Source organism: Belonocnema kinseyi, chromosome 2 (genome assembly GCF_010883055.1).
Source record: "Belonocnema kinseyi isolate 2016_QV_RU_SX_M_011 chromosome 2, B_treatae_v1, whole genome shotgun sequence".
NCBI classification, from domain to species: Eukaryota; Metazoa; Arthropoda; class Insecta; order Hymenoptera; family Cynipidae; genus Belonocnema; species Belonocnema kinseyi.
The window spans coordinates 88,355,656-88,367,056 of NC_046658.1; the positions used below are offsets into that span (position 1 = coordinate 88,355,656).

The 11,401-nt window shown below is 32.2% G+C and overlaps 1 protein-coding gene across 4 annotated transcripts in view; it reads right to left on the reverse strand.

Moving 5' to 3' along the window:
- Window positions 1–1,641: 1,641 nt before the first annotated feature.
- The window catches only part of LOC117167646 (retinol dehydrogenase 11-like), a 20,399-nt gene continuing 10,639 nt past the window's right edge, over window positions 1,642–11,401 (reverse strand). Inside the window, exons 4-8 of one of the 4 annotated variants that reach the window (XM_033352728.1) lie at window positions 10,296–10,487; window positions 9,846–9,955; window positions 4,642–4,731; window positions 4,436–4,567; window positions 1,642–2,339 (exon numbers count right to left, since the gene is read on the reverse strand). In XM_033352728.1, coding sequence (XP_033208619.1) covers window positions 2,325–2,339; window positions 4,436–4,567; window positions 4,642–4,731; window positions 9,846–9,955; window positions 10,296–10,487 — 539 coding nt within the window. In that variant the 3' untranslated portion in view covers window positions 1,642–2,324. Of the gene's footprint in view, window positions 2,340–4,044; window positions 4,568–4,641; window positions 4,732–9,845; window positions 9,956–10,295; window positions 10,488–11,401 lie in introns of those variants that run through there. The other 3 variants (XM_033352730.1, XM_033352729.1, XM_033352727.1) reach the window with 3 other exon arrangements.

Sequence of the window (11,401 nt, forward strand, 5' to 3'; positions counted from 1 at the left end):
CTTGAAGAGAGTGGAAGATTAAGAGATCTTCTTAATAAAATCTATTTTACTCGAACCTGAAAAACATAAGACGAAGTATAACCCAATTAAAATAAGAATGATTGAAGACTTTTTAACCTTTCGAAAAAAGATTATAACTAAACAGTTTTTTTTATTTATCCAAGGTTATTTTCTTCTTATTATTATTATTTTAATTTTCTAAATAATCACCAAACCTTAAAATAAATTCAGATTTTCTAGCCTATACTCGGATGTAGGTGATAAATCCTATCTCAAGCGAAACCCTAAAGTAATTCTATAAAAATATCAAATAATCACCAAAGTTTCACAAAATTGCACGTGTCTAAATTGATTCATATCGGGAATTCTACTTTTTATCAATAAAATTATGAGAAGATTGAAATTATTTTGGAGAAAGAAACTAAATAATAATTATAATTATATGAAATTATTATACTCGGTCATAAATGACCCTTTAAAGAAAGGTCCGACCTTGTATTGTGCAAAAATATTGCAAGTTGTTGTGTGATGGGTTAACCTAGAAATACTCCCCAATGTCATGGCTAGTTTGTAAAATGACGATTACGTACGAACCATTTGATTAGCGAATTTTCCTTTAAGAAGAGATAAAAGAAAAATTAATGCCTACAGACAAACAATTAAGGATTCCGACAGAAAGATTTGTGTATGCTCGGTTATATGAATAAAAATAAATTACTTAAAATTTATTCACCCACTTTCGGTTTCGTTCTGGAATCTTGGGATGTTGAAAATTGCTCGATTGTCACGGGCCGCGCATGTCAAAGACGCGGACTTTAACTGATTGGCCGAGTTCAGTCAGTGTTAATCCTAAAAAGGAACCGGGAAATTGAAATATCAAATAAAATAAAACTTGATTGAGAGATATAGAAATAGCCAAAGTATTTATTAAATAAACACTCCAACAACCAAGTCCGGATGTCACAATTTAAGGACGCGAACTTTGCTCCAAATTTTAGTGCCGAGTACAAAATCTACAGCTCAACGAGGGAAGCTGCAGCCCGTTTTCGAGTAGAGTATCTTCTGCCTAGCCTCCGTTCAATCGCACTTCACACACCCCGTCACTCAACTCTCAAACATCCCCACTCTCCATTTCAAGCCCCGTCGGGGTGGGTCCACTTTCCGAAGTTACACGATTAGAAAAGGACCCTCCCCGAAGACACCCGAACGTTTCCAGTTAAATCTGGTATTTTTATGGATATGGAAAGCGAAAGAGAGTTTCACACTCATAAATTAACAACTTTCCTGAACGTGCTTAACCGAACCTAAGTAAATTGTCGAAATAGCTGTTCCTGCGAAATCTGTTAACCCTGACCCTTTAGAGACCTATGTTCTCTAAACTAATTTATTTTTACCCTACCATCCAGACTTAGTTTTTCTTCCTCAATTCTAGTACAAATAAAATTCAAGGACCTACAAAAAGCCTTAAAAGTAAATTCACAATAAATGAATAAACCACCCTGGCGGAACGAAGACATTTTTGCAGCTTATTTCTGAAGGCAAATAAAATACCATATTTCCTAAGTAAACGTACGCTCCATCCCAAGGTCTTTTCTTAACGATTATTAGCTCTGTACGTGAGAATTTCGTATTTTCAGGAATCCTAAAATCTTCCATCGTAGACTCTTTATGACTTTCCCTACGAACTTATTCGAAAGTTCCCGCATAAGAGATTCGATTAATTTAATCGAATAAGATCGAGCCAAAATTTGAGTCACACTTTAATAACACAGGCACACAAAAAAAGTTGTCTGAACTTTTCATCAGTCCATGTTGGTCTTTTGTTTTTGTGGTCGCTGAATCAGAATCCAGTGGCTTTTTGGCTCCATCAGGTTCAGGATTTTTTTATAACCTCAAAAAATGCCCAAAAACAGCTAAAATAGCCCTTTTTGTTCATAAAAAATGTAAGCCAATCACATTTTTGCAGGGCTTTCGAGTTGCTGCATTAAAGTATAATGTTAATTAATCCCTGTTTAGAGGCATTCTACTCCTAATCTCCAAAATGCCAAACCTCGCCTTAAAACAGCCTCCAATTAGTCAGAATAAAAGATCTTTCAGTTATAGGGGCAAAATAAGCCCAAAAAAACTATCTTTGTTTTTTGGGTTGCTGAATCGATCTGTGTTCTTTTTTACTAGGAAAGGTCCAAGTCCTTCCCTAACCTCAAAATATAACCTCACAAAATGGCCAAAGCAGTCCGTTTTGTCATTCTCATATGACCAATGGCCAAGATTTTTTTTCAGGTAATTTTGATTGATACTATCTTTCCTCTTCTCCGTTTGTGCCGTCAATCATGGCTAACCTAAAAAAAAGTAAAAAAAACCTCAATATGCAAGCCTAGCCTATCCGTTAATTCGAGAAAGAGAAACGGCCTGGATGTTTGGATGCACATGACACTAGTAAGTTTATAATTTCGCCTAATCGGAATTATTTTGCCAGGTGTTCCGTATTCTGTATTTTTATTACAAAATAACAGAAATTCTTAACGTATTTACGGACTAACTGTAAGAATATAATTAATTCATCAATACATCAATTCATCAATACAACTTGTCGTAAATAATTCGTTTATCAACTAATTAACAAATTTCTTTTTGGGGTTCATTCGTGACACTCTAGCGGAGGCTACAGTATCCAAAAAGGGTCAAAAGTTAATTTCTAATGTTTTTTTAATTGGAATGAAAAACCACGTTTTTAGACTTTCACATTAAAAAAGTGAACGAGGAAGTTTGAGATACGAAAACTTCAAGCGAACGAATTTTCTGCCAATGCATTGGCCAACTTTTTGGAAAATCTCAATTCGATTTTTACTTCCATAATTACAGCGAGTTTATTACGAGCTCGCGACGCGAAACCACAGGATTTTTTAGGCGACGCCACCGGAACGCTAATAGTGCGAGCGAGTGGACAAAGCAAAGGATAGGCAAGGAGTATGTTTCAGGCTTCAGGCGGCGTCCCCTGCAAAGTCCTGTGGTGTCGCGTCGCGAGCTCGTAATAAACTCGCTGTAATTATGGAACTAAAAATCAAATTGAATTGAGATTTTCCAAAAGGTTAGCCAATACATTGGCGGAAAATTCGTTCGTTTGAAGTTTGTCGCAGCTCAAACTTCCACGCTCACTTTTTTAATGTGAAAGTCTAAAAACGTGGTTTTTCATTCGGATTAAAAAAAAAACATTAGAAATTAACTTTTGACCCTTTTTGGACACTGTAGGCTCCGCTAGAGTGTCACGAATAAAACTCAAAAAGAAATTGGGTAATTAGTTGATAAACGAATTACTTACGGCGAGTTTTAATGTGAAAAAACATGGTTTTTTCAATTAAAAAAAAGTCAGTTTTTATTTATGTACTGGAAAATTTGCAGCCCGAGAGAAAAACTGTAAATGGAGACTCAGGTTCATTTTTCAAGAGCTATCTAACTATATTTTTGGTTTTTTCAAATTTCGAATTTCACTTTTGATACCTGACGTCACAGCCTGGACAATACTTTTACTCGTTTTCGAGCGCCTGTCGCCTTCTCGTCCAAAACTCCTCAATTAGGCATTCTTCTTTACATTTAATTTTAATTTTCGAAGTTTATTAACAAATTTGAAAGATTTCTAGATAAATAGAATTTTTAAAAATATCATTCCTTTTACGAATTTCCATAGGATTGGGAATGCCGACGATAATAATCACTCTAGTTGATAACTGATTTTGTTTTAGTATAAACACAAAAATTAAGTTTGAATACCAAAATAGTAGATATAGAAAAAATTCGATCTTCGAAATCAACAATAATTGACAATCAATAATTGTTGCATTTGCTCTGCAATATAAAAGCTTAAACCATCTGGATGTCATTCAAAATTTATCTTGAGTTTTTACACTTTTAATCCTAAAAAATTCCACATTATTATATATATTTAATGTTCTAGTGTACAAATCAACAGTTTTATAAAACATTAAAAATCGTATAAACGACATTTAAAAATTTTTTATCGTAGTTCATAGTTTTTGATAGTACTTTTTATATACAAATAATTTAAAGTGGATGTAAGAATAAAAAGGTTCATTGGTTCCTCAATAATTGATTGACCAATGATATTCATTTTTATTGAAGGCTACGAAAGATATGACTATTTATACAAATTTTAAAATCTGTTTTTTAAACCATCCTTGAGCATCATCCCGTAAGTGTCCAAGTGCCCCGAATGTACTTTTGTAGCGGGAACCCCCTAATATTTGATTTTTTCTTTAATTATTTTATTATTTAAACAAAATTAATGCTTCCTCTATGGTTAGTAAAGTGCTCAATAATAAACACCATACAATTATAAATATTAAAAAGTGGAAACTTTTGTCAAAATAGGGCACGATTCGTGTTCCTCTTTTTTATTTAAATAGAATTTGAGTTTTACTTGACGACAGTTAAATAAATCTTTCTTCAGGTTTGAGACCCACAATATCGCAGCATTTTTCCCAAAACTTCTTTCCAATTTCTCTGTCCTGCGTGATAGACGCTGCACGTGCCTCCTAGAAAAATTACATGTCTAATCTTTAAATTGTCAGAAACTAAATTTTGCAAGAACTGCAAATGATGAAAATTCCGAAAATGTTGACTTACCTTACAGTCAATAAAATATTTTCCAGAAACTTTGGCAACATCTTTGGTTACAGCTAAATAAATTGTGGTTTGCGCACCTTCTTCTGCTGTCTGCAAATTATTAAATAATAATTTATACTACTAATAATGTATTATTCTTTTATCGTAATATGACCAATAAAAAACTAAGTCAAAGTAAGCAGAACGAGCATAAAAAATACAATAATTTACTTAATCTCGGTTTAGCATGACGATACTCTAATATCGTCTCGTCTTACTCAATATTTTCATTATTATAAGACTATTAAAAACACTTATGGAGTAAAACTTGCCAAGTGTCCCGCTTACAATTTTGATGCGTTAAATAAAAAGCACTAAAGAACGTTTGTATACATCAATATGTTTATAGATTTAAAGACAGTTTATTTATAAATCGATAAAATAGGCTACTACCATTCGAGTTATCCTTGGCGGACCGAAGGAACCGAATGGAGCCACTACAAAGTTCCCGTAAAGACCCCATTGGGTCCCCATTCAGTTTCTTTTTTAAAACCTCGAAAAAACAGCAAAATCAATTTTTAAATTGTTGAAATTCGGATTCTACGTTGAAATTCCCTATAGAAGGTCACGGAAAAATCGCAATAGTTTTTTTTGCAACGATAAAAAGTTTTAAAAAATATAAGACGTATTACGCCTGTTGACTGCTACTTACGGGCGATGCGTTTGAAACGCAGCAGTCAACAGATCTTCTATAGAGAATTTTAACGTAGAATCGTAATTTCAACAATTTAAAAGTTAATTTAGTTGTTTTTTTGAGATTTTTAGAAAGGAACAGAATGGGAACCCAATGGGGTCTTTACGGGTACTTTGTAGAGGCTCAATTCGGTTCCTACGGTCCGCCAGGGATAGCACTTTGCAGATAATTTTTGGTTTGAAGCATTTCGTATTCTTTGTTTCGCGTATATTGAGCACTGACCCCAATTTTGGACTAAATCGTCTAAACCTTAAAAAAAACTGATGTAAGCAATACAATTTGCACCTTCGTTGCAATTCAACAAATAAGTGTCTGCATACACGTAACCTATCATTATTTTTGGAGCATTTTTAGCGATTTCTAGCGGAGAGAAAAAGAAACTTTGGAAGTCGATTAAGTCGAGCTCACGTGACTAAGTTCATCCATAAAATTTTTGTGTGGAGAATGAAATTATTTTCATTTTTTCGGTCCTCACTACGCCCCCACGGATTGAGATATCGTGGTCAGGATTTAGGAAATTATACCGAAAGGACTAAGGAACGTTTTTATATATCAAAATGTTTATAATTACGAAGAAAGTTTTCTAGCGAAATGCTATAGGAATAGGAAAAAAACTTTTAACGTTGATAAAGTAGATGCCTCGATTTAAAAAAATCGAGGAACATCTTAGAATGTGATAGTCGAAAATCCGTCCAAGTCCCATCTTGAGAAATGTTCATCTTCAGAAAATAATTTAAATTTTCTAATGGTTATATATTCGTGTGAATTTTTTGTATTGGTATGAAACAATTCTAAGTTATACCAAACCAATAATAATACAATTTCGCCCGGGGGCGAAAGACAAGGCGAGTCCGACGCTGAGCCCCGTCGGTTGGTTTACTGTCTACAATAGTTATCAGCTGATCGATTCAACATCAAAAATAAAACATCAAGAATTATTGAAGTTGTTTGGAAAACTCCGCAGAGTAAATTTGATCACATTTCTGGTGTTGCTATGTTTCCAATTTTAAATTTATCTTTTATTTTTAGGACCAAACAAATGAAAATCATTCTACACAAAAATTTCATGAACGAACTTAGTCACGTGATCTCGACTTTATCGTCGTTCAAAGTTTCTTTTTGTCTCCGCTATAAATCGCTAAAAATGCTCCAAAAATAATACGAGATGGAAAGTATTGGTTCAGTTATTTGAGATAGTACGAGCGCAGGTGCCCCTCGCCAACTAACTGCAGCGCTGCTGGGCGTGCTGTAGTGGATCTGCTGTTCTAATACTTGACCAAAATGATTTTTCTGTTTACGTTTAACGATTGTTTTGTTTTAATTTTAATTTTCTGTATCTGAAGAATGGCTCAGGCATTTTTAGTATTAGAAGTTCAATATGGTACCACTGTAGGAAAACGATAGTTAATAATAAAATAATCAGCTATTTTGGGTGGCGTTTCTGCTGACCTCTTATATTTCCAGACGGTTTTTGATCATTTAATTTGCCTTAAATGTTTTGGGGAGTTTTTTGTGCTAATTTCTTTGCCTATATCAATTTACCAATTTAAAAAGACTCGTTGAACGTGCCCTGCAGAAAATCTTAAAAATCAATTCGATTCTGCAAAGACCCCAGTGGGCACAAAGTTTGGCGACGTCTTTATGACATCGTTACGACATCTTTACGACAATTTTACGACATCCTATTTCCATTTCGTTGAGGTGTCTTTACGACATCGTAAATAAGTCGTAGGATCTGGCGAAGTCTTAACGATATCGCAAAGACACCGAAACGACATGGACATAGAATGTCGTAAAGTTGTCGTATAGATGTCGTAACGATGTCGTAAAGACGTCGCCAAACTTTGTCTCCACTGGGACTGTACCGGGCACCCAAAAATAACATTCTTTTTCCGAAGACAGTGATCACACAGATATCGCGAAGTGAAGAACAAAGTAAGCGTTAAATTCAATAAAAAATTGTTTTTCAAGTAACACTGTGAGATATAAGGGGACTCACACAAAAAAGCACCGAAAAACTTGAGTGGCAAGGAGACTCTTATAAAAAAGTACCCCGAAATATGAAAGGCAAAAAGACTAACGCCGAAAAATACTTCAAATTGTTATAGGAAAAAAGACTAACACAAAAAAAACTCCTCAAAACTTTGGAGGCAAACGGACTTATCAAAAGCCATATAGAATTTTAACATGCCAGCAGAACAGTCCCCCAAAATAGCTTATTATTTTATTATTAACTGTTGAACATTTAATATTAAAAATAATTACATGGTTCTCCAGATACATAAGAGTGAAAATAAAATAAAGCATCCGTTACACGGAAACAGGAAAATCATTTTGATCAAGTATTAGAACCACTGAACCACTATAGCACGCCCAGCAGCGCTGTAGTTAGTTAGCGCGGGGCAACTGCGTTCGTACTACCTCAAAAAACTCGACCAATACTTTCCATCCCATATACGTATAATGTTTTCGTTGGTTAATGATTATTTCCATTGTAAACCTCGTTAAAATACCTTTCTAAAATCATCATATAAAGTGAAATTCTATAAGTTTATCAGGAGTTATGTACAATTGAATATTAGCGGTCTGGTTGAATCGACGAAAATGTGTGCCCCTGTATCTTGAGAACCTGTTGTACTAGGTGTGCCCCCTTTCAAAATTTGTAAAGGGCACATCAAAATTTTAAGCGGGGACACTTGGAAAATTTTACCCCTTATGTAACTTAAATTATTTCCCTATAGGAAGCTGCGCTTTTTTATATTTTCATGTTTATAATTGAAATATTTGAAATACAAACTAAATTATTATAGCTATATTATATGACATTTATCTTTAAAAAGTTTCGGTATATAAAGAGAATTCTGAGATTTATGAATGTTAAAAAAAAGTTTTTTTTAAAGAATTTTCAAAGGTTTGAAGGGCATAACAAATTATTTTAAGAAATGATTGCGTAAAATTCTAGAAGAAAATGTAGGAGTTTTTAAAGCAACATTTTAAAAGTTCCCAAGATCACAAAATTTTAGAATTTATATTCCAGTATGTTCGAATGATATTTATAAGTTTCAAATAGTTTCAAAACATTATTTTTAAATCAAAAGAATTTTAAAAAATTGAAAAAATGTTAGTGATTTTTTTTTAATAATCATAATAACACACTTAATATTAAAGAAGTGAACAAAATTTAAATTTTTGAAGAATTCGAACAAAGAATTTAGAAGTCTTTAAAGCATTTTAAAATTTTTAAGGGAATAAACAAATTTTCGTAAGATTTTGATGAAAATTTGTAATTTCTTTTTATGACAAATTAGTTTAAATTTTTTCAAATAATTTTAAATTACTTCATAAATTAGAGAAAAAGTATCTGGAAGACTGTAAGGAAACTTTCTAACGATTTTTTTTTAATTCAAAAAACAGACACTACAATTTTTTCGATTTTAATTTTAAACTTGGAGTTATTTTAAAGAACATACAGCGAAATCTAGATTTTTGGACATTTCGAAAAACAAATTTAGAAATATTTTGAGTATTTTGAAAGGTTCGAGAGTAAAGTAATTTCTTAAAGATTCTTGATGAACTTTTTTAATATTTCAAAAGATTTCCTAAATTGTCGAAAAAAAATCTAAAAGATTTAAGGGCAATTTTTTAATTTTGCAGGATTTAAACAAATCTAAGCACTTTAGAAGATATTTTTAGGAAGTTATGAAACACTTTGAAACCTGAGTTATAATTTGAAAAAGATAACATTTATTTAAAACAAAATGTAGATTTTAGAATTTTTTGAAATAAAATGTTGGAGGTTCTGAAAGATTTTGAAAGGTTTCAAGATAATAAACAAATTCTCTTGAGATGCCAGAAAAAACTTAAAATAATATTTATTCAAAAAAATGAATTTTAAGATTTCGAAGCAAAATTTCAAAATTTTGTTTGACAATTTTGAAAGGTTTAAAGAAAATAAAAAATATTTCTTATGATTCGTGTGAAAATTTTAAATATCCTTTTTTTATTAGCTTTTTAAGAAAATTTAAAAAAATTCTAAATATTTTCAAATAATTAAAGATTTTCGAAATTTTATAAAATATTTGTTAATTTCTTCCAAATAAATTAATAGTAATTATTAATAATTACATTTTTATCATTGAAAGACTCTTACACTTCAAAAAAACTTGAAAATTTAGATTCATAGACATACCATTCTTTCACTAATTGCCTTAGTTAAGATTTAATTATTTATTTATTCTACGAATTATTTTTAGGAGGTAGAATTAATTTTCTTAGTTCTTTTTTTCAGAATTCACTTTTATTATGATCGTTCTGATTTGTCCGATATTATCGAAACGATGGACGGTCGTACATTCAACCGAAAGTATCAGGGTTTATGCCTGATGCTACAAAATCCTAAAAAGCATAGAAAAAAAACTAGCCTAATAAGTATTCTCTATCTCATTAACTTTCAGTATTTTTTTTAAATTACCTTGAAAAAGATTTCGCAAGTTGTGTCTACAATGTATCTCACCGCAGTCGGTAAATGTCTAAAAACTTCAGTTTTTACTGCACCAGGATGTAAACTATTTGATGTCACACCTCGAAAAATAAAAAAATATGATTAAATAAGAATGGATTCTTTATAGAAAGCTCTTAGTAATATTTGAAGGGTCCAAAGTCTAAATCTGTTAACTGACACTTCAGACATTGTACAGGGCGAAGGAAAATCGTTCCGCGGACATATGATGTAGATAACAAATCGCAATTTTCGAAAATCCATTTTAAAAAAACTAAAAGGTGTTTTACCGTTTCCTTTGCAGGACATTAACTGCATAAAAAAATGTTCCAGAAAATAAAAAAAAATCAATTTCGAAAAAAATGTCAGTTAACAGGCTTAGACCGTGGACCCTTTATTAATAATAAGAGACGATTTATTTACCGCTGCCTTCCAATCGTCTTGCAAATTCATTGCTGCCAATTATATTGTATAATTTACTGTTCGAATAAAGTTTGGCGGCACTTGTAATGGGTTTTTCGCCTTTCATATTATCGAAATCTAATTCTCCCATTATGATGTGCATTAAAGAGGACACGTGTATAATGCGACTGGGTGCTGATTTCTTTAATAAGCCTGAAAAAAATCAAAAACAAACTCGGTTGAAGTTTCTGATGTCTATTGTCTGACTGATTTTCATTTTTCATTCTTTTTTTATTAAATCCACAAAAAATAAGCAAGAATTTGTAAGCACACAGCAAAATATTTTTCTCGAAAAATATTAATTTTCTTGAAAAACGTGTCATTCGAAAAAAAATCCTTTAGAATATACTATACTCTAATTACTTAAATAAGACCAATCAGTAATTTATCCTCTATGCTTTGGTCTGTTGACAGCAGCTATCGCAAACAGTCAGAAAAAAATTTTAATTAATATGTTCGGCTCATCTAAGACACGCAATTTCGATAAAACGCATCGCTTTTCTGCTCCTGATCATAAAACTTAAACATTAAATACATACATATGGTAAATTTTTTAGTACGTTTCCAGATTTATAGGCCCACAAAAAAAAAGTGTTCGGAACTGTGTACAAGACTAGTGTATCCTTATGTATTTTGAGCCAATGAATCCGAATCCGAACTTAAGAAGTGGGATTTAACCTAAATTTTCCCCTAATCTAGGGGAACAGTAAAGCATCTAGGGAATTCTGGAATCTGTGATGGTGATAATTGTCTGTAATTTGCAGCAATAAATGCAATTTTATGTACACACTGCAGCCTCAAAACATCTCTACATAGATTTGATTTTTCCCTAGTCTAGAGGAAAAAGTGAAAAATCAAAAGTAGCCTCAATTTGTGTGCAGACTACATTTACGTGCACAAAAAATGATGAATAAATACAAAATCTGTCCGTATACCAGGTGTATACATATGAAACCGGTATTGCTATTTAGCGGCCAGTAGGCACACTTGTAGGCACTGTCGGAACTTACTATTTGTGCTAATTGGCGTATTGTCATCTGTCAACAATATCCAATACCAAACATTTC